We start from the raw sequence: 23,204 nt of genomic DNA, 5'->3' as shown, positions 1-23,204 counted from the left end.
GCTCGGAGTACCCACACTGGGCACATCACACCACTCAGACATCAGCCTGGCTGCACTTGCCGCAAGCTGCCATCTGGGGAGAGGGGGCAATTGGGGGGCTGCAGGAGAGCTTCCACCCCCAGAAGCCCGCAGAGCCAGCCCAGTCCTCCCCATCGGGGGCTCGTACCCCATTCCTCCCTCACCTCCTTCCACTTACCCTTCCCTAGCCCCCCTTCTTATTGATGTACAAAATAAAGATAACGTTTCTTCCAACATTGACTCTGTCTTTATTGAAAAAAACTGGGGGAGACTGGGAAAAGGAGGTGGGAGGGGGAAGAGAAAGGCTGGGAGAAGGGAGGGCAACTAACATGATCAGGGGTTGGGAACAGGACCCAGATGAAGAAAGGCTACAGAGACTGGGACTGTTCAGCTTAGAAAAGAGGAGACGGAGGGGGGACAGGATAGAGGTCTCTAAAAGCAGGGGTTGGGTGGAGAGGGTGCATTCAGAAAAGTTCTTCCTGAGTTCCCATAAAGAAGGACTAGAGGACACCAAAGGAAAGGAATGGGTAGCAGGCTTCAAACTAGTAAGAGAAAGTTGTTCTTCTTCACAAAGCAAATAGTAAACCTGCGGAACTCCTTGCTGCAGGAGGCTGTGAAGGCTACAACTAGAACAGAGTTGAAAGGGAAGTGAGATCAAGTCATGGAGGTTGGGTCCATGGAGTGGTCTTAGCCAGGGGGTAGGAGTGGTGTCCCTGCCCAAAGTTTGTGGAAGGCTGGAGAGGGATGGCATGAGACAAATGGCTTGGTCACTGTCTGCGGTCCATCCCCTCCAGGGTCCCTAGGGTTGGCCGCTGTCGGCAGACAGGCTACTGGGCTAGATGGACCTTTGGTCTGACCCAGGACGGCCATTGTAAGCTCAGGGCTCAGGGTCGGGGGTCTCAGTGGCCCCCCTTGATTTTCATGCACACCTGCTCCTGGGTGGCCAGGCTGGCAGCTCTCCTGCCCTAGCCGGCCAATTTCCTGTGCCTAGTGCGGAGATCGTGGACGAGGTCCACGATGTCCGCACTAGCCCAGGAAGGTGCCCGCCTCTTGCGGTCCAGGGCAAGCTCCCGGGAGCCGCCAGCCTGGTCCCGCGGGGCAAGAGGGGGTGGGCTGGGGGGCATCGGGTGGGTGGCTCTGTGCCGTGCCAGGTGCAGGGTCTGCTAGCTGGGTGCTGGCAGGCTTGCACCTGGCACGGGCACCATAGCCAGCCCGTGCCCCTTTAAGGGGTCCGGGGCTGGGAGGGGAGCATAGAGTTTCCCTGGTGTTGGCCAGAGTGGCCACCAGGGAAACCTGGGGAGGGCTAGCCTCCCACTAGTTCGAACTAAAGGGCCACACAGCCCTAGAGGGCCACAGCCTTAGTTCGAACTAGCTAGTAAAATGTCCTCGTAAAATGAGGTTTACCTGGTTCGAACTAAGCGCTCCGATAGTTCGAATTAAGTTCGAACTAACGGAGCGCTAGTGTAGCGCCTAGGAAAGTTAGTTCGAACTAACGTCCGTTAGTTCGAACTAACTTTGTAGTGTAGACATACCCTGAATGACTCTGTGGAGTAGTTATTTCGAAATAGCAGCAGTGGAGCATCCACACTATTGCTATTCCGAAATAACTATTTTGAAAGAAGTGTTACTCCCCTTGAAAAGCAGGAGTTATTATTTCAAAATAACCAGCTCCTTATTCCAGAATAATGGGGTTGGTTGTGTGGATGCTCTGTTTATTATTTTGAAATAAGAGGAGTTATTTTGAAACAACTCCCTTGTGTAGATCAGAGCTCGGTTACTCCCTAATCCAGTAAGGGCCTCATATCTTCCCTGATCACCCTCTTATAGATGACATGCCTGTAGAAACCTTTCTTGTTACCCTTCACATCCCTTGTTAGCTGCAATTCCAACTGAGCGTTTGTCTTCCTTATAACTCCCCTGCATGCTCGAGCAATATATTTATACTCCTCCCTGGTCATCTGTCCAAGTTTCCACTTCTTATAAGCTTCCTTTTAGTGTTTGAGCTCACCAAGGATTTCTCTGCTAAGCCAAGAAGGTTGCCTACCATTTTTGATGTGCAGAGTCAGGAATAGCATTACTCCTTGTGAAAAGCAGGACTACAGGATTTGAAATCTGCAGCCTCTTAGGGTAGAGCAAGGTTGGCCAGTGCACCCCCAAAGCAGGAGGGCCAGCACCCACAGTGCCATGCTATGCTGCAGCCCCTGCTTCGCTCACCCACCCACCAGCAGTGGAGAAGGTGCAGGGCTGTGCGGCACTGCTTCTTACCACTCTGGGGAGTTCTGGGAAAATGCGGGTGGGGAGGGTGGAGCAAGGGCAGGGCAGGGATGGGAGCGGGGAGGGAACAAGGGGGCCACATGTTGCCACTGCATGGGGTAATATCATTTTATTTGTAAGCTTGAGGCCAATTGTAGAAAATTGTGAAAATGCTAATGAATCCCAAAATATCATGAATCACTTATTCTCTGCTAATCACTATTCATTGTGCAGTTTAAAATATTTCAATTGTTTAACAGGGTAGCAGAAATAATACCAGATGTCTTAGCATGCCACGTGTATAATGAAAAGTATAGACTCTTGTCAATAGACAAAAGTTCTATCCCTTTAACTATGCCAGTATAGTGCACAACACCCCAGTGATGTGGGTGCAGTTACTGCAGTATAGAGTGCCTTGTATCAGTACAACTATGGTGGTAGTGGTAGAGGAACAGTCTATATTAGTGTAAGGCCCTCATACCCATATATAGATACAACTGCAATCACACTAGGGCTCGTACTGGTGACTAGATAGATACAACATCACACTCCTAATCAACATAGGCTACAAAACATTGTGTAGACCAGTCCAAACAAAACAAACAAACAAACAAACAAAAACTATTCTGGCTGTCATCCATAGCCTCATAATTATTTATCAAACCATTGGTAACTGTTTGTGAATAATGGTTCAGTTCACTGCTGCATTCCATGTATGCTATGTTCAACCCAAGGGTTAAAAATCATATGACATTCTGGAGAAACCATTACAAAAGCCATATTAATTTATTTAAAAAATTATTAAAATGTCAGTTTATTAATTGCTTCTGTTTTTACCATTGGAAACTATCTGAAATAAAGGATAAGAAAAAAATGCAAATTATTTTACAGAGACACATTTTGTTGTGATATGAGTTTGAAGGTAAGTTTTCCACTTTTCTTATTACTGACAGCAAGCAAAGTTCACTAGCAAAAGCAAACTGGAAAATGTCACTCAGCAATAGGAAATACTTCCAGTAGAGAGATTATTTCTCATACGTGAATGAAAACCTCTCAAAGACTCTCCACAGGAAATGTATAGAGTGATCAGTTGCCTTCTAAGTAAAGTATGGCTTGATTCTGCTCTCATTTATGCCAATTTAAACCCAGCACTGGAAATTATAACACTTTATCTCAAGAAGGAAAACATGATCCCTGATTTTAAAAATATGCTCTTCTGCCACCCAGTGGAATAAAAAAATCATTGCTACTGAATAATAACTCATTCTTTCCCTATCCTGAAGCATCATTTTCTGTTTACTAAAGCTGGTTGACTTGGCCAATATTTTATTTTGCATATAACAATTTATACAAAAATTTTCTTTTGCACTCAACCGGCTGGTAGAGTGATGTCCAGTTAATGAATCACTCAACAAACACTGGCAATATTAATCAAATATCTTTTTTCCCTCTAGCACTCAGGCACCATAATGGTTCCCATAGTTGGTCCACATTTTCAAGGCTGTAAGAGAACAATTCATGGTGGGGAGAGAATCATTTTCATTACCATCATCATCACTATTAAGATGATTATTATATAGTCTCCAATTTCTACTTAGAAATGTTACCCATTTCATAGATGTGTAAGAGGGTATGAATGAAAGCTTCCATTATAGACAGCTGGAATGGGAGAGAAACTCTGGGTGTATCTATGTAAATATTGTTTACCCCTGCTTTGCTTCAATGTGTTAAATATTCGGCTGTTTCAATGGTGGTTTGCTCCTTGTAACTGAATAGTGTTTTGCTCATTGTAATCAGCCTGACTGGTGTTGGGTCATAAATTGTGTTAATACTAATTGCAATGTCTGTAATTATTGTGGGAATACAAAAGAAAAAAGTCTGTGCTTAACCTGGCACAAAGGAGAGAGACACTGTCATTATCAATAAACCCTGTGAGCTTAAGCTGAGGAGGGCAGGACTCTGAGTCAGCAGGTTACAGGCCCGCCATACTGTAAGACTGGCTCAATCTGTTTCTCCCCACTGTTTCAATGATAGAGCTAAAGAAAGGCTCCATAAGGAGTCTTTATTATTATTTAAATTTACTCTAGAGGATGCTGAAATCTCTTGTGGCTGGACTGTACTTTGGGTTGAGAGCTGATCTCACTGAAAGCTGAAATCATGAGGTTTGGCCCAGATCCAAATCCACCGCAAACCAGTGGAAACAGCAAGCAGTTGGTGACTGAGAGCCAACAGGTCCATGGTGGAGATGTGTAGCCAGCAGAGGTTGGTGACATGAGGAGCAGACAGCAGAGCGATGGCAGCACAATGAAGTCAGCAGGGTGGCAATGGCAAGGCATGAGGAGCGGCCAGAAGAGCAGCGATGGAGAGGCATGAATAGTGGCCAGCAGGGAGGCGATGGAGAGGTGTGAGGAGTGGCCAGCAAAGAGATGATGGAGAAACATGAGGAGCAGTCAATGGAGCAGCAATGGAGAGGCATGAGGAGTGGCCAGCAGGGAGGTGATGGAGAGGCATGAAGAGTGACCAGCAGGAAGGTGATGGAGAGGCATAAGGAGTGGCCAGAGGAGTGGTGATGGAGAGGTGTGAGGAGTGGGCAGCAGGGAGGCAATGGAGAGGGATGAGGAGTGGCCAGCAGGGAGGTGATGGAGAGATGTGAGGAGTGGCCAGCAGGGAGGTGATGGAGAGATGTGAGGAGTGGCCAGCAGGGAGGTGATGGAGAGATGTGAGGAGTGGCCAGCAGGGAAGTGATAGAGAGTTGTGAAGAATGGCCCCTTTCTCCTTCCGCCCACAGCATGTCGGGGGGAGGGGGAGTCACGTGGCCCCACAGCCTCCTCTCATGCATCTCCAGGACTCCACACTGAGAAAAGTTTTACTGACAAAAAGTGCTGGTGTGTATAGCACTTTGTCATCAGGGCATACTCTCATGCCAACAAAGCTACCACCCTTCATTGGGGATGGTTTTCAATCTCTTGGCAGGTCAGCTCTCTCTGGCAGACCAAGAATGGCTACACTTTATCCCTTGCTGCTGTAAGGTAAGCAGTGTGGACATAGCCTTAGCTTTTCAGAGATTTCTGTAGTTTTGGGGGTAGGTTCCAAAATCACAGGATTCCTAGTGCAACCAGAGTTATCAGTGCCCCAAGTTGTGGAGCTGCAACAGCCACAGCCATGAAAGGGACATGAACTAAACTGCATAGAGAGTAGCGAGATGTATCTTTTCCAGGAAGTATGCAAGAAAATACATCTTAATTCATCAGTCCTTCAACCACTGTTTTATTATAATTCGCTTAAAATCAGGGACAGATTATTCTTTTAATTGAAAATTATTCAATGTCAGTTGTTTCAAAGGGAACAGGAAACCAAGTGTGTGTGTGAAATGGGAGCAAGAAACAGGAAATGTGGTGTCACAGAAGAGGAACATCTCAGGCTTTTCAGTATAGGCAGTGGGTGAGAGACAATTAAATGGACCCAAGATTTGATCATGTGGCACAGCAGCAGTCATGACCCCAGACGGGCTTGAGCAATGGTTGCAGATACAGCTTGGCAAGAAGCACATCACAGGCCAAGGGCCCGACCCAGCACAGCAAAGCCAGACACCAGACGAACTGCACCAGTCACTTGAGAGCCTGGCCTGCGCACGAGCTGGGGGGCTGCAGTACAGGAACACAACCTTCGGGAAGTGTTTTGGGGGGTGCTGGGCTCTCGCCCGTCAGAGCCAGCTCGGTAGCAATTCAATAGCAATTAAGCCTTTAGTTTAATTAACGTGGCGCAGAGCATCAAGCCAGCGCAAACCTTCGTGCCCTGCCCTGCGCCTCAACACGGAGGAGCCCAGCGCCCCAGTAGCTGCCCTCCCGCTGCTGTTTTTCATTCCCTCTAATCCGAGAAACGGGCATTTTATTGTGCGACGAGCCCGTGAGGCGGCCAAGGAGACCGGCTTAGGCTGGGAAGGGGGCATCAGGTTTTGGTTTCCAGCTCCGCGCGCTGGTTTTATTTCCCCACAGTTCGAGAGGCAGCAGACACGTGCGACCACGGGAAGCGCGCGGGGCGGAGACAGTTGGTTTGGGCGGGAAAGCGGGCGGCTGAGGCGCTGGCCGCGAGGGGCCTGGCGGGAGCCTCGTTTCCGGGTTCACTGGCTCGCGAGAGGCGCGTGGGCCGGGTCTGGCTCGGGGCGGGGCCAGTTTCCGTTCGCTGGGTGCGGGAGTCGGGGGCTCGCGGGCGCTCCGGAGCGGCAGGGGCAGAGCAGAGTCTGCGCGCGCTGCTCGGGCGCCTGCCCCTGCCGGCTGGGGGTGACGCCCGACGCCCGCCTCTGCCTCTGCGCGGGGGGACGCTGCGAACAGGCGCCGGCGGCCTGTGGCGGGAGGGCGTGTTCTGGTGAAACGCGCAGGTGCCGCCCGGCCTCACACTTCCTTGAAGGACCCTGGGGAAGGTGCGTTTGCGCCGCCCTGCTAGGAGCCCGCGTGACGGGCCTGGCGCCCTTGAGCATCAGAGGCTTTCGGCTGGAAATCTTAACTTCCTTAAAACACCTTTACCTCTAGTCAGAAAATCAACATCCCTACGGACAATATTCATTCAAAATAAGAGCTGGAGAAAGGTGCCCGCCAAGTGTACTGAGAAATTACCAGACAAAAAACACCAACAAAACGAACAAGGCAGAATCAGAGCAACTACATTAATTTAGTATTTAGTCCCCCTAGAACTTTCCCCCAAAGTCCCAGGGGTCTTAATGGGCCAGTACCAGCATTCCGAAAGGTGATTGCCCGAAATTAGCACCTACAGAAGAGGGCTGATTTTCAGGTATTGAGCTCCTGCTATTTCTGCTGAAGTTAGTGAATTGTGGAGGTTCCGCATCTCTACAAATCAAGTATTTATGTGGGTGCCCAGATATGGTACATAAGTGCCTAACTTTTGACGCTCAACTTTGTCTTTAGTGTATTGGGGAGATCTCACAAGTGTCAGGTATTGGCAACTGCCAGAGCAGGCAGATGAAGAATCCAATCGAGGAAAGTAGAAGGTTAGAAAGGATCTGCTAATGTCCTGGTCTATTACAGTGACTTATAAAGTTCACAAAGAACACAGGCTTGATGCTGCAGGCAACTGACCTTTGTGTCCAAAACTAGATTTCAGAGTGAATTTAAAGTGCTAGGCAACACACAAGAGCCTCATAGCATTGTCCAAAAGCTAACTAGTCTCAGAGGAGTAGCCATGTTAGTCTGTAAAACCATAAGTAATCCTGTGGCACGTTAGAGACTAACAAAAATACATATAGTATCATGAGTTTTCGTGGGCAAAACCCACTTCATCAGATAAGCGGGAGTGTTAGTTTACAAGGTGCCACAGAACTACTTGTTTTTCAAGCGCTAAATGAATTTAGCAAGTGAATCTAGGACATTAATATATTCATTTTTACTTTTAAAGATACAATTTAAAATGTTATTTTCCCCTTTGTATGAAAAAGCTTTATTTCCTTACTCCCCCAAACTGCTCCATTCTTGCTTTTCTTGTAGATGGCCAAATCTGAACCTCAGGAAAGAAACTATGACAACATGGTAAAAATGCTGGAGGACCTGAACAGGGACTTAGAAAAACTGCTAGAAGAAATGGAAAAACTATCAGGTGTGGGTTAGATTTTTTGTTTATTTGTTTGTTTGTTTGTTTGTTTTTTTTGAAGGATAGATTTTGCATTTGCTGCTAGAGCATGCAGGTATAACCTATGCATCTATTGGGTGAGGTTCATTGCCCCATGCAGGGGCAGATGAGGATTTTGCGGGGCCCATGGCAGCACAATTTCGCGGGGCCCCCCCTTTGACACGGCACATGCGTGGGGCGTCTTGAAGGGCAGGGCCTGGGGAGGCCACCCTGCTCGCCCTGCCCTATATCTGCCACTGATCTCATGTAGTAACATGTACACCACTTGCAGAGAGAAAGAATGAGTTTCCTCTACTGCTTTAGATGAGAGCCAGCTGGCTTTATAATTCAAGATATAGAGAGGTTCCATTCCGTTCCGTTACACGAGCATTATAGCAGTGCATAGAAATAATAGCGGTAAACATGTAAGGGTAAAGGAGAGTGGACTTCAAACTTCTCTGTATAGCAGAAACATATAAGAGGAGAAAGAGATCTGTACCAAAATCTATTAATGAGATTGAGATCTAAGAATGCCCACAGTGTATTAAATTGAAGAATACATCTTGTAGAGCACATCTGACAGACTGTGACAACAAATGTTAACATAAAAAGTTAACTGGAAGGTGTTTATAGCTCAGGTCATAAATGAAATTCAGATTATAGTGGGAGAAGTTGGTAATGAGAACAAAAAAAATACAAAAGGAATTTACAGAGCTTTAAAACATAATTAGAACATAAACACAATGAGATTCAGTTTGCAAAAACCATGGAAGAACTGGTACCTCCAAAATCAGAGAATGACAAGCATTAACGACCAAGATATGAGAATAGTGTCATGTCAGGGAGCTGGGACGTGCATTGTTACAGAGGGTCCATTGTTAACATTAGACATAGCACTGTTCATATACCTTGCACTGCCTGACTGTCCCAGAGTGAGCATACATAAAATACAGGAACCCCACAATGGTGAATTCACCACCAGGGTAGGTAAAACATTTGGTGCAGCTGGGCAGGGGAAACCTTTGCTGCAGTGGCAGAGGGAAATCCCTTCGTGCAGCTGGGTAGGGATTTTTATTCATGCCGGAAAGCACAAGTTTTCATTTGCGCATGGCTGTACTGTACTTTGGCCAGAGCACTTGGAGAGGGGGAGGGACTGAAAGTTACTAATGGACACTCATTTCATCATTACTAATGGACACACAGAGTATTCATCCTGGAAGATATTTCACTGCTTATGGTGAGAAGGAAGCAAAGGAGTGTCTTTTACTCAACTGCAAGTTCCGTCCTGGATTGTATGCGGCTTGTCTTTGTGCAGTGATGGTCCCCCGTCCCCTCCGTGCTGATGGCACATTGGCAAGGGAACATTGGCCTTCAGGGGTCAAAGACCATGTTTGCTTTGCCAGCTAATTTGCGGAGACAGGTGGCACAGCAGCTGCATGGCATTTTCTGAGATCTGTGTGGCAGATTACTATTATATAAGTGATTGCATCAATGGTCTGTTCACCATCTGACCAATCCTGTGCTGGTGGCAACATCACACAGAACCACAAAGCCTCCTTTATGTAACACTCCTGCTCCCGACAAGTCACTTGAGTGCTTCTTGAGACCCAATCCACTTACCATGTGCATCATCCGCAGCCTCCAAGACCTGCGAGTGGCTTACCTTATGAGGAGTACAAAACAGCTCCTGACTGCAAGCCTTTGTGGATGCTAATTCCTCCTCTGCCTCTGGTTCCCATTTCTTCTCAGCACACTTGAACACAACTTCCTCCTCCTGTCTTGGCCCACTCTGGGGAAGTATTCCTGGGAGCTGTGTCTAGATTGGCAAGTTTTTCCGCAAAAGCAGCTGCTTTTGCGCAAAAACTTGCCAACCGTCTACACTGGCCACTTGATTTTGCGCAAAAGCACTGACATTCTACTGTCCGAAATCAGTGCTTCTTGCGCAAATGCTTTGACGTTCCCGTTCGGGCAAAAGCCCTTTTCTGGAAATGTTTTTGCGCAAGAGGGCCAGTGTAGACAGCTAAAAACTGTTTTTCGCAAAAAAGCCCGGATGGCGAAAATGGCGATCGGGGCTTTCTTGCGCAAAACCGCGTCTAGATTGGCACGGATGCTTTTCCGCAAAAAGTGCTTTTGCAGAAAAGCATCCGTGCCAATCTAGATGCTCTTTTCTGCAAATGGTTTCAACGGAAAAACTTTTTCATTAAAAGCATTTGCGCAAAATCATGGCAGTCTAGACGTAGCCGGGGAGTTTTGGAGTGAAGGTGGATCACCTCAAAATATATAATTCAGCTCTTTGTAGAGTCTGTAGGTTGCGAGTGCAGCACTGGGGTGGTGGTTTACTTCCTGTGCATTTTAGTAGGCATTTCACTGCTCCTTCAGTTTGAGTCTGCACGGCAGTGCATCTCGGTCATGGCCCCTTTCTGTCATGCATCTTGAGATGTGACTGTAGATATCATAATTTGTACAGCTGGAGCACAGCTAGTACTAGACTGTCTCTTCTTCCCAAACATTGATGAGGTCCAGCACGTTAGCCTGGTTCCAAGCAGGGGATCTCCTGGTGCATGGAACAGGCATGACAAGCTGAAAGAACACACAACATGTCACTGAGCCAACAGGAAGGGGACTTTCAAATTTCAAAAAGAACGGAAAGGGAGAATCTGAGGGTTGGTCACCTGAGTGCAGTAGAGTTCAAACAGATAACCAGAGAGGCAAGAACAGGCATTGTGGGAAGGGTGCTGTAAGCCATTCATGATGCAGTACTACACAGTAGTTTCAACACTTGCATCCCAGAGCTGTATACAGTGCGCATCAAGCTCTATACTTCTCACCAAGATGGTTTAGAGTGCACTAAGTACCTTGCCAGTTGTGGACACCCAGAAAGTTACAGCACTGGGGGCTGATTTACTGTGCAATAACTTGCTGGTGTAGACTTGGCCTCTGTCAAGGCTGCTCAGACATTTGGAGCTGTTCACAATGTTTTGGTATTATAGAATTGATAAGGAAAGATGTGCACACTTATTTGTCACTGTAGGGTTATGGATGATGGGAGTGATCACATGAGGATTACCTGTTGTGTTCACTCCCTCTGGGGCATCTTATACAGGCAGTCCCCGAGTTACGCGGATCCGACTTACGTCGGATCCGCAGTTACGAACGGGGTTCCTCTCCCTGGTCTCCAGCAGACCAGGGAGAGGAAGCAAAGCGGCGGAACACGTGGGCAGTGGACAGGGCTGTCCGCTGCCCACGCGCTCCGAGGCTTGGCTCTGCTTTGCCCCTCCCCCCCATCCCCCTGGTCTGCAGACCGGGGGGGGGGGGGGGGGGGGCAAAGCAGAGCCAAGCCGCGGAGCGCCCGGCCAGCTGACAGCCCAGAGCGTCTGGGCTGTCAGCTGATCGCGCGCTCCGCTGCTTGGCTCTGCTTTGCCCCCCCCCCCGTCCCCCTGGTCTGCAGACCAGGGGGATGGGGGGGGCAAAGCAGAGCCAAGCCCCGGAGCGCCCGGCCAGCTGACAGCCCAGACGCGTCTGGGCTGTCAGCTGATCGCGTGCTCCGCGGCTTGGCTCTGCTTGGCTCTGCTTTGCCCCCCCCACCCGCCTCCGGTCTGCAGACCAGGAGGACGGGGGGGGGGGGGGCAAAGCAGAGCAAAGCCGCGGAGCACACGGGCAGCGGACAGCCACGGCGCGTCTGGGCTGTCCCGCTGCCCCCGTGCTCCGTGGCTTTGCTCCGGACACCTGTGGTACAGCAGCTGGGGCGCTGCCAGTTGGTCCCGTAGCGCCGCTCTGGGCGCTACTGGACCAACCGGGCAGCACCCCAGCTGTTCTGCCCCAGGCGTCCTGATTCAGCCACTGCTGGTCAGATTCAGCAGCGGCTGAATCAGGACGCCTGGGGCAGAGCAGCTTGGGTGCTGCTGGGTTGGTCCAGTAGCGCCGAGGAGCGGCGGCGCTACTGGACCAACCCAGCAGCACCCCAGCTGCTCTGCCCCAGGCGTCCCCAAGTCAGCCGCTGCTGAAACTGACCAGTGGCTGACTACAGGAAGCCCCTGCCCCGGGCTTCCTGGAATCAGCCGCTGATCAGTTTCAGCAGCAGCTGACTTGGGGATGCCTGGGGTTCTTAAGTTGAATCTGTATGTAAGTCAGAACTGGCGTCCAGATTCAGCCGCTGTTGAAACTGATCAGTTTCAGCAGCGGCTGAATCTGGACGCCAGTTCCGACTTACATACAGATTCAACTTAAGAACAAACCTACAGTCCCTATCTTGTACATAACCCGGGGACTGCCTGTATTGGCCACTGTCGGCAGATAGGATACTGGGCTAGATGGACCTTTGGTTTCACCCAGTATGGCCATTTTTATGTTCTTATTTGTGAGCACCTAGCTTGAGTGTGCTCTTTGGTTATTATTACAGCTTGTTCAAATTTTCTGACCAAACTTTTTTCATCAAAAGCAAAATGTTTGTAGAAACTGTCAATTTCAATGAAATTTAGTGTTTTAAAAAAAAATTGAAAAACTGTTTTGGTACTGTTGAAACATTCCATTTCAGCCTTCTTGGAACAGAATGTTTTGATTTTCCATTTTGAAATGACATTTTGTTTCAGTATTTTAAATTTGATGTAATGTAAAATAAAAAAATCAAAACTAAAACAAACATTTTGATTGACCAAAAAATTGCATTTCTTGAGAAATTTCATTTTTATTTAATTTTCACTCTATTTTGTAATGGGGAAACATTCAAAATTGCAGATTTTTCTGTGAACAGAAAAAATTGCCACCTGCTCAACTTACTACATTATAGGATCACTCGGCCAATGATTACAACTGGTAACCATTCATTCCCACTACTGTTCCCCTGAGTATCAATTGTTTCTCTGACATCCCAACATTGCTGAAATCTAATATCTATTGGTTGGGTTGTTGCAGTGCAGGCAACCTGGATGGCATATGATATGGTGGTTATGCGTACCAACCCAGACTTAGCAAACTCCATGAGGCAACTGGAAGATGCATTCTTGAACTGCAAAGAAGAGATGGAGAAGAATTGGAAAGAGATGCTGAAGGAAACAAAAGGCAATGAACAAAAACAAGAATAAACAGCCTTCAACTCTGTTAATGAAATTGCAACAGATAGCTCATTCCAGACTCATTATTTCAAAGAGTTTTTGATTTTCTCAGTTTTCTATGGATTTTTTCTCAACATTGTCTCAGAAAGCTATTTTAATCCTCTCTCTCTCTTATAAAGAAGTTGTATTTGTACACAGTAGGTATGTCTAGACTACATGGTTTTTTCGAAAAAGTGGCCTTTTTTTTAAAAAACTTCACCTGTGTCTAGACTGCAGCCGCATTCTTTCAAAAGTAAATCGAAAGAACAAGGCAGTTTATTCGGTCACAGTAAACCTCATTTTACAAAGAATAACGCCTTTTTTCGAAAGTACTGTTTTGAAAAGAGGTACTATTGAATGCAACCTGCTTTTTTGAAAGAGAGCGTCTGGGCTCTCTTTCGAAAAAGCAGCTCACTTTTTCAAAAAATCTGCTTGTAGTCTCGACGCTCCCTTTCGCAAGAGGCTTTTTCAAAAGATAATTTTGAAAAAGCCTCTTTTGAAAGAGGCTTGCAGTCTAGATGTAGCTGGTGAGAATTATACTGTGCTTATGGAGCCTGTGTTCAATTATTTCAGTTTTATTACCATAGTGGAAAATGTTCTGTCAGGTGTAAAGAACAAAACCAAGGTGTCAGCTACACCTCTGTAAGGTGTAGCCTGTGTTGCAGTTTATCCAATGCAGATCTTTGGAGCAGAGAAACCAAATAAGCCATATTAAAGGCATTGATTTCCATGCTGCCCATCCCCCTTCTCCCCCCCTACACACCACACACATGGACACAGCTGGGCAATAATTTTTTAATGGGGGCCACTTCCAAAATTTCGGAAGTGGCCCTGGGCCACCCTGGAAGGGGCAGGGCCTTGGGTGGAAGGGGTGGGACCAGGGGATTTCTTGTACTTACCCCCCCCCACACACACCGTGCTTGGTTTGGGATGAGGGAGGGGTTCCCTCTAGGTACCTAGTGGGAGGAGACCTCCCAAGCTCTCCCTGACCCCAGACCAATCAGTGCCAGTGGGTGGGGGAGCATGCGAAATAGCCAGTGTGCCTCTCTAGCCGCTGCACGCCCCTGGCATGGCAGAGATAAGACAGGAGAGACTTTGCGTGCTCCCCACACCCAGGCCAGTCAGGGCCTGGGGGTAGGGGAACGGCAAGGCGGCCCTGGGCTGGATCCGGCCCATGGAGGGCACTTTGCCCACCCCTGTATCAGCAGGTGAGGCCCTTAGTTGACCAGGCAAAGTCATTTTGCATAGATTATACTTATAGGAAAGTTCAAGAAATGAAATATATGTAATAGATTTTTATTAGTATGCTTGCAAAAGGGAAGTAAAAGGACAGCTTTAAATTTTTAGGATTTCGTCTTCGAACATTATTCATTTTATTGAATAATTACCATACAAAGTAAATTTGAATCAGACACTCATAAAGCTTCCATCACTCTTTCCATAACTAATTTGAATTAGTTTGTGATTTGTAATAGTACACATTTCCTTTGCACTAAAATGACAGTTGAATAGGCGATTCAATATTAATTCTGTAAGAAAATATTTTTATGAATTCTAATAATAATAGTCATGACTTTTTTCCAATGAAAAAGTGCTTCTGGGGAGCCTTAAATGCGATTCATCCTCCAATCAGTGTGGACGATCTATTTCAAAACAGCTATGTGCTATTTTGATGGGCATTTGTAGTATTAATGTGCTATTTTGAAATCGCTATTTAGGGAGTTATTATTCTGAAATAGCTTATTTCTAAATAAACATGCAGGCTGTGTCTAGACTGGCCAGTTTTTCTGGAAAATCAGCTGCTTTTCCGAAAAGCTTGCCAGCTGTCTACACTGGTCGCTTGAATTTCCGCAAAAGCACTGACTTCCTACTGTAAGAAATCAGTGCTTTTTGTGGAAATACTATGCTGCTCCCATTCGGGCAAAAGTCCCTTCTGCACAAAACTTTTGCGCAAAAGGGCCAGTGTAGACAGCTGAGATTTGTTTTCCGCAAAAAAGTCCCCGATCGCGAAAATGGCCATTGGGGCTTTTTTGCGCAAGAGTGCGTCTAGATTGGCCACGGATGCTTTTCCGCAAAAAGTGCTTTTGTGGAAAAGCATCCGTGCCAATCTAGACGCTCTGTTCCGAAAATGCTTTTAACGGAAAACTTTTCCGTTAAAAGCATTTCCGGAAAATCATGCCAGTCTAGACGTAGCCGTAGCTTAGACATACCCTTATATGAAATCCCCTCTCAGCAGAGGCACTATTTAGGGGCAGCTGGGGATGGAGGAGGAATGAATTTCATACTTGAGGTCTGCTTAAAACTTAAAATAGGGGTGGCCAACCAGTTAGAAACTATGAGTCAAAATAGCTGTGGATAGAGTGCAAAGAGCCACATATATTTATTTTTATCTATCTATCTATCTATCTATCTATCTATCTATCTATCTATCTATCTATCTATCTATCTATCTATCTATCTAGCCCTCCCCCATTCTATCCCAGTGCCCTCCCCCAGAGCCAGGCATTCCCAGCTCTCCCCCTGCTCCCCCAGAGCCAGGTACCCCCAGTCTCCCTGGTCTAACCCAATACACCCCCAGAGCCAAGCACCCTCTCACCTCACATCACTACCTGGGTCTCACTGGGACCACAACTTCAGCCACACACTTCTCCCTCCAGGTGCTGGGTGCGTGTGCAGAGTGGCTGTGAGCAGTCCATGCACACGGCTCTGAACTAGCAAGAGGCGCAGTTCTTTGAGCAAAGACCCGCATGCAGCTCTAGAGCCACAGGTTAGCCACCCTGCCATAGTTAAACTAATCTATGCCCCATTGTAGATGTGACTGGGCTGATGGACGAATTCTTAGCTTCTGCCTGTTAGGGAGATTACCTGCATCAGCAGAAAAATTACCTCTCTCGCTGAAGAAAGTGCCTACATTGGTACTATAGCAATATTGCTACAGCAGTGCTGCTGTAGCATCCATAGTCTGGATATGCTCCCAATCTCAGTTGACATAAATGACTGAAAATGGGTTTTAGCTATCTAAATCACTGACATCCAGGCTTCTAACTTCCATTGAAATCAGTACATGTTAAGAGCCTGTATACTTATGAGGATCTGGGCTTTAAGTCTTGCAATAATGAATAGTATAAAATCTGGGACTAGGTACCCAAATCCCTTTTGAAACTAGGTTTTAGATTCCAAAATCACTGATATGCTTTTAAAGACTTTACTTAAACTTCTTTTGTCCTAGGAACCTGGTCTATTAAATCAGCTAATAAAGATAGATAGATAGATAGATAGATAGATAGATAGATAGATAGATAGATAGATAGATAGATAGATAGATAGATAGATAGATAGATTAGATAGATTAGATAGATAAAATTAAAAAGCAGCAAGAGAGCACAAGAAAAACACCTGCTCTCTCTTATGTGGGATGTAAGGAAAATTCAGAACATTTTTTTCTCAGTCCTGTCTTGAGCTTTTTAAAAATCTGTACTATATTGAAAAAAGGCACTGTTAAATGCATCAATGGGCCATGAAAAAGCTGTGCTGTCACTAATTAGCATTCTACTGTTATTTGGCCAGAGAAAAGTCACATTAATCTTGTGGGTTCATGGAATGCTAAAATGGTAAAAGGTTGTGATCACACACAAGACCGAATGTTTGTTTGAAGAATGGAGGAGAAAATGTATACACAGTGGACAATTTTTTGAATCGAGTACTCAATAGAATCGAGCACTCAAGAATGCATCACCACAGCATATTAGAGCAAGTAGGAGGAAGCCTCCCAACCTGAGTAGACAGCATCGGGCCAGCAGTGCTCATCCAGAAATTGTGGCTCACTAGGAGTTTGAGTTCTGAAATGTAGGAAGTGAGGTAGGATTCAGAACCTGGCTCCAAATTGATCCGCGGATTCCAAGCATTATCTGTACAACTATTTTTAAAGCACTAGCATGATCCCTAGTCTGTCAAACTAGTATGAAATCTGGTTCGTATGGGCTCCAAAATGCTCTATAGATGTACCCTGCAAAGGAGTATAATGTTGTGAATGGAATGGGATTCTAGGAATCAGAACACTGTGGGTTATTTTTTGTGGCTCTGCCACTGCTTCAGTGTGTGACCTTGGGTAACTCACATCACCCTTTGTGCCTCGGTTTCCCCACCAGTAAAACAGGGATAATAATATTCACCTACCTTGCAGGAGTGTTGTGAGGCTAATCCATCAATTTTTGTGACGTGCATTGCAAAAAAAAGTGCCATAGAAGTTTAAAATGGAAAAATAGAAATAGAAAGGCCAGAATCACTACTGCATTCATTTTGTGCCACTGCAAACTCATTGATTTCAATGAATTTGTGCTGATGCAAAATCTAGAATATTGAAGTGGGAACTCAGACCTGAAATGTTCAGATCTCGTATTTGGAGACCAAAACTGAAACTGCAAATGTCTGAAAAGTGGATTCACACTCCATTATCCAAAGATTTTTTTCAGAAAAGTAATTTATAAGGATTTCTCCTGATGTATGTCAGTAGGTTTTATTTACTCTACTCATATGAAAATGTAGTGAAAATATAAATTTTGGTTTGTATTGTCATTTTATTCATAACATAGAAAATGTTTTTAAAATTGCAATGCAACTTGAATTTTGTTTTTCTGTTGTACTCAGTTCATGGACCTCAGCTTGTCATATCCAGCCAATTGCTACATAATCCCTTGGTCTAATCTTATCAATCTCTTTATTTAGGTAATTATAGCCAGGGCATTACTGTAATATCTGAGTATAATATCTTGGGGTATTGGACTGTGAATCACCTTGTTATCCATTGCCTCCAGTGTGAAGGGGAGACTTGCTTGTGATTAACTGTATGTGCGATCCCTAACACTATTGATCTGTGTGCCACACAATCTCACTCTGCTATGCCAGTCCTTTTTTCCCTTGCAGATTAATGGTAGGTTTTTCCTAGTCCCCAAGCCTTTCAAAGCATTCTCTTGCAGTTTCCAGTCCCTTATCCATTGAATACTCTCAGAAACACCAGGTCTATGAACCAGCGAACAGGGGCTGCTAACAGTGAGTTTGGAGAGAGAGTTCTCCAGGTGAAGGAGGAAGCTAATACAGGACCCTTGGGGGAAGTGGCTGTCTGTAGTGTGTGTTGTGTTTGGGGTTTTCTTGTGTGTGCTGAGCTTGGCTGTGTCTACACTGGGCCACTTATTCCGGAAAATCAGCCGCTTTTCCGGAATAAGCTGCGAGCTGTCTACACTGGCCCTTGAATTTCCGGAAAAGCAACGACGCTCTACTCTACAAAATCAGCCGCTATTCCGGAAAAACTATTCTGCTCCCGCTCAGGCATAAGTCCTTATTCTGGAACACTGTTCCGGAAAAGGGCCAGTGTAGACAGCCCACTAGTCTTTTCTGGAAAAAAAGCCCTGATCACGAAAATGGCGATCGGGGCTCTTTTCGGGAAAAGCATGTCTACATTGGCCACAGACGCTTTTCTGGAAAAAGGGCTTTTCCGGAAAAGCAGTCTGCCAATGTAGACGCTCCTTTTCCGGAAAAACTGAAAACAGAATAGTATTCCGTTTTAAGCAGTTCCGGAAATTCATGCCAGTGTAGACACAGCCCTTGTGTTTGGCAGTTTAGGGTTTTCCCCCCTTTCCCTTCCCCACTGAGTATGTGTTGTGGCTGGCAGGTGAAAGCTCAGAGCTTCTAATCAGGGTGTGAAATCTAGAAGCCTCTGCTCATTGGTTGACCCTTAATCAGGAGGCGGGGCTATCAGGCAGTCCAGGGCTTTATAAAGGAACAAGTCAGCAACCAGGAGCTGTTAACAGGGATTTTGGAGAGGGAGGGAGAAGGGGGCGAGATACACTCACCATTCTTTAAAATCTTTTCACTGCACTCCTGCCCTTCAAGGAGGCATTTAATAACAACTGAGGAATCTCTCAGAAGGAAGGCAGGTATGGATAGTGATAGCTCTGCTGTTGTTACCTGCGTGCCATGTTTGTCTTCCTCCTGGAAGAAAGAAGGGATTTCATCTGCACTAAGTGCAAGCTGGTTGCCATTTTGGAAGAAAAAAATTAGAGGACTTGTGTCACATTACTGAATTTGAGAGAAGCAGCCAGATCACTGCTGCACCCATAGGTGGGGGTGCTGGCCCCAAAAATGGTATAAAAGGGGGGCCATATGGGGTGTTGAGTAGGAGCTTACTGTCTGCTGATCCTGTAGACGCTATTTATGTGCTTGTTTAATGTCTGTGTGTGTAGGTAGGAATCTGTAATCTGTGTGGATACTGAATATTTCTCTGAATGTGGTTGAGCATTGGGCAGAGCCCAGCCTATGGACATACTAATTAGCGAGGCCCTGTCGGACAATGGCACTCAATGGGCCAAGGACACACCTAAAGCATGAGGGCAGACACCTAAGAGCTGCCAGCGGGGATAGGCTGATGGCCAGGTGACCTGCTGCAGCCAAGCAGAGGCCAGGAAGGAGGGATAAAGAGTTCAGGTGGGGGACCCCATCTTGTTCTCAGCTCAGCACTTCATCCCAGAGGCAGCAATGCAGGGATCGAAGAGCCGGAAAGACCTGTGAACCTATCCTGATTCTAGGATGTGCAACAAGGACTTTTAAACCAGCAGCTATAACCTCTGCTAGAGCCTGCATCGAGAACTGGGAGATTTGATGCATGTAATGTACTATTCCTTTAACAACCTTACTCTCATGCTTTTCTTTATTGTAATAATAAACCTTTAGATGTTAGATGCTAAAGAATTGGCCCAGCGTGATTTATGGGTAAGGTCCAAAGGGTAAATTGACCAGGGATCTGTGGCTGGTTTCTTGGAACCGGACAGAACTTGTTCGGGGTAGGTGGGATTGGGTGCTAGGACCCCCCCACCTGTGTATGAGGCCTGGGGCCATCTGGGGCATGGATATTGCTGGCGTGTCAGAGGGGTTTTGCTCGTGAGGCTTCAGGCAGGCAGCTGAAGCGCTCTGTGGGACTGGTTTGTGGCCTGTTTGGAGAGGTCACCAGTCTGGGGGCTGTAAGGAGCCCTGGATTTGAGCAATTTGCCCTGAGCGGACGCCCTCAGCTGTGCCCAGACACGGCCTGGTCTGTCACAACTTGAGGCCCGAGTATCGACCCTACGTTCCATCAGAGAGGATAAAGACTTCTTCGATAGAAGGCAGCGTTTAATCCTGCAGGTACAGCAGGCTGAAGAGCCAGTCAGGGCAGTACAGGACAAGAAAGAGAACTGGCAGTATGTAACCCCTAGAAGGAGAAGAAGGCTAACTCAGGTATACCGTATTCCTGTAGAGGTAAGTAACCTCTCTTTCCACAGGTACTGTGGTGGTGAATGCTTTGGCAGGAACCTCTCAGGGATGAAATCAGAAGGGAACACCATCTACAGGAAGGCATGGGATGCGTAGTCCTAGGGAAGGGGGTTCCATGACCACCACCCCAATATAAGACAGGTAGTGGTGGTCGGGGATTCCCTCTTAAGAGGGACTGAGTCATCCATCTGCCCTCCAGACCTGCGATCTCGAGAAGTGTTCTGCTTACTAGGAGCTCGCATTCAGGATGTGACCTAGAGTCTTCCAAAAGTGAATAAATCTTTGGATTGCCACCCCTTCCTCCTTCTACATGTGGGAACTAATGATACAGCCAAGAATGACCTTGAGCAGGTCACTGCAGATTATGTAGCGCTGGGAAGAAGGATCAAAGAATTTGAAGTGCAAGTGATGTTCTCGTCCATCCTCCCTGTTGACGGAAAAGGTGCAGGTAGGAATTGTCAAATTGAGGAAGTAAATGTGTGGTTGCACAGGTGGTGTCAGAGACAGGGCTTTGGTTTCTTCAACCATTAGACTTTGTTCTGGGCACAAGGATTGAGAGGAAAGAGCATCTTTTTGGGCAGGCTTGCAAACCTAGTGAGGAGGGCTTTAAACTAGGTTCATTGGGGGACAGTGACCAAAGCCCTGTGGTAAGTGAGGAAGTCAGACACTGAGAAGAAACACAAGGAGCAACGAGCAACAAAGGAGGACCCCTGATTCGGATGGAGAAAGTAGGGTGATCAACTGGTTATCTAAGGTTTTTGTACACAAATGTGAGAAGCTTGGGAAACAAACAGGAAGAATTAGAAGCTCTGTCCCAGTCAAAAAACTATGATTTGATTGGAATAACAGAGACTCACTGGGATGACTCACATGACTGGAGCACTGTTATGGAAGGGTATAAACTGTTTGGGAAGAACAGGCAGGGAAGAAAAGGAGGAGGAGATGCATTGTATGAGAGCAGTATGATTGCTTAGAGCTTCAGTATATAGAGGGAGAAAAGCCTGTTGAGAGTCTATGGGTTAAGTTTAGAGGTGGAAGCAATAGGGGTGATGATGTGGTTGGTATCTGCTATAGACCACTGGATCAGGTGGATGAGGCAGATGATGCTTTCTTCAGACAACTGAGGGTATGTCTATACTTGCACCCTAGTTCGAACTAGGGATGCAAATGTTAGCATTCTAAATAGTCAATGAAGTGGGGATTTAAATATCCCGCGCTTCATTAGCATGATCTCACCGGCGTGTTACTCCAATCAACAGCTGTTTCGAAAGTGAAAGTGTGCGCCAGGATGTGTTAGTTCGAATCAAACCCCTTGGATGTTCCCGTCTGGTTGCCATTTTGAAATTTCACTAGCCCGAAGTAACTGCCCGCGTCTACACGTGGCAGTGAAACAGAAATTCAAACTAAGTCCTTAGTTCAAATTAACTGTTCTCCTGGAATGAGGAGAATAAGGGCTTAGTTCGAATTTCTGTTTCACTGCTGCATGTAGCAGTTACTTCGGGCTAGTGAAATTTCAAAATGGCGACCAGACGGGAACATGCAAATAAAGCCTGGGATTCATTTGCAACTTCGAATGCCTACATTAGCCTCCCTAATACGAACTAGAGGGCTAGTGTAGACATACCCCTGGAGTGCCTGAGCTGGCAAGCATGTTCAGGCTTTGCTAGCAGATTAGCCCCCTAAGAGACTGCTTGCATGAAATGACCATGAGGAAGAAGACTTCCCTTTTGCCTGATAGCTAGAGCACTCACATGGGCACGTCCTTGTTCAAGTCCCTCCTGCACATGAGCAAGAGAAAGGATTTAAGTTGTCTTGCTATGCCAAAGGTAAGTGGCCTAGCCACTGGCCTGTCGGACATTCTGGTATGTATGGGGTTCTCAGTCTCTCCTGTTCAAGCTGTTTCACTTTGGGTACTAAATAAAAGAAGGCCTGGGAACAGCACACTGAGTTTACTGTCTCTCAGTGGAGTGTTCACACTAATGTGCCACAGAATCATTCTTATGCATGCTTGCTTCTGGCTTACTGTCTCTGGCCAATGATTCTTTCATTATATATGCACTTTTTCTAGGCCAGGAAAGGATGTGTGTGCTGTGCTGCATGGAAGGTAACTGGTCCAGAGCACATTGGGTTCCTTTTACCCACCTTTTCCTTCTCTCATACCCTTTCCTGTGCCTACCTCTAGTCAGCGAGTGTGTTTTGTGTCTTTCCTTCCCCTGTGTTTCTCTGCCTGGGGAGTTGGAATTTGTGCTGATTTGGGTGTGAGTATTTTTCACCCTTCTTTCCCTACTGCTTTTGTTTCTGCAGAGTCCCTAAACTATGTGGGAGGCCTGTGCATATTGGTGTGTGGTGTACTTTGTTGTGTTGTGTGTGCGTTTCCTCCATTTTTTCACTATTTCCTAGAATATTCTCTGCATTGTGTGGGTTTATGTGAGTGTGATGTTGTGATGGACCGGGCCATGTCTGGGCACCGCTGAGGGCATCTGCTCAGGGTGAATTGCTCAAATTCGGGGCTCTCTATAGCCCCCAGACTGGAGACCTTCCCAAATAGGCCATAAACCAGTCCCCCAGCTGCCTACCTGACACCTCATGAGCAAAACCCCTCTGACATCCCAGCAATATCCATGCCCCAGATGGCCCCAGGCCTCATACACAGGTGAAGGGTCTTAGAACCCAATCTCACTACCCCGAACAAGTTCTGTCCAGTTCTAAGAAACCAGTCACAGATCCTAGGTCAATATATACTCTGGATGTTACCCACAAATCACGCTGAACCAATCCTTTCGAATCTACAATCTAAAGGTTTATTACTACAAGAAAGGAAAGCATGAGAGTAAGGTTGTTAAAGTAGCATACATTACATGCATCGAATCTCCCAGTTCTCGGTGCAGGCTTGCAGCAGAGATGTTACAGCTGCTGGCTTAA

General features: G+C 46.5%; 1 protein-coding gene across 2 annotated transcripts; it reads left to right on the top strand.

Annotated features, from left to right (window-relative positions):
• The first annotated feature begins 6,304 nt into the window (after positions 1 to 6,304).
• Positions 6,305 to 13,004, top strand: LOC142819006 (synaptonemal complex central element protein 3-like). 2 transcript variants are annotated; one of them, XM_075902792.1, is made up of 3 exons: positions 6,305 to 6,691; positions 7,770 to 7,878; positions 12,802 to 13,004. In XM_075902792.1, the coding sequence occupies exons 2-3, from the start codon at positions 7,770 to 7,772 to the stop codon at positions 12,969 to 12,971; spliced, it is 279 nt and encodes a 92-aa protein (XP_075758907.1). In that variant the 5' UTR covers positions 6,305 to 6,691; the 3' UTR covers positions 12,972 to 13,004. The 2 variants fall into 2 exon arrangements, with proteins under 2 accessions (XP_075758907.1, XP_075758910.1); XM_075902795.1 differs by lacking the exon at positions 6,305 to 6,691 and adding an exon at positions 6,698 to 7,059.
• Positions 13,005 to 23,204: the final 10,200 nt, after the last annotated feature.

The sequence above is a fragment of the Pelodiscus sinensis genome, chromosome 1 (assembly GCF_049634645.1).
Source record: "Pelodiscus sinensis isolate JC-2024 chromosome 1, ASM4963464v1, whole genome shotgun sequence".
In the NCBI taxonomy this organism is placed as follows: Eukaryota; Metazoa; Chordata; order Testudines; family Trionychidae; genus Pelodiscus; species Pelodiscus sinensis.
Note: the sequence above shows the minus strand (reverse complement) of the source record. Positions and strands in the feature narration are given on the sequence as shown.

Bases quoted from the DNA above. Each gene is read 5' to 3' on its own strand.
- LOC142819006 (XM_075902792.1), top strand. From the start codon at position 7,770: ATGGCCAAATCTGAACCTCAGGAAAGAAACTATGACAACATGGTAAAA. The intron at 7,879-12,801 runs GTGTGGGTTAGA...GGGTTGTTGCAG, and splicing joins AGAAATGGAAAAACTATCAG to TGCAGGCAACCTGGATGGCA.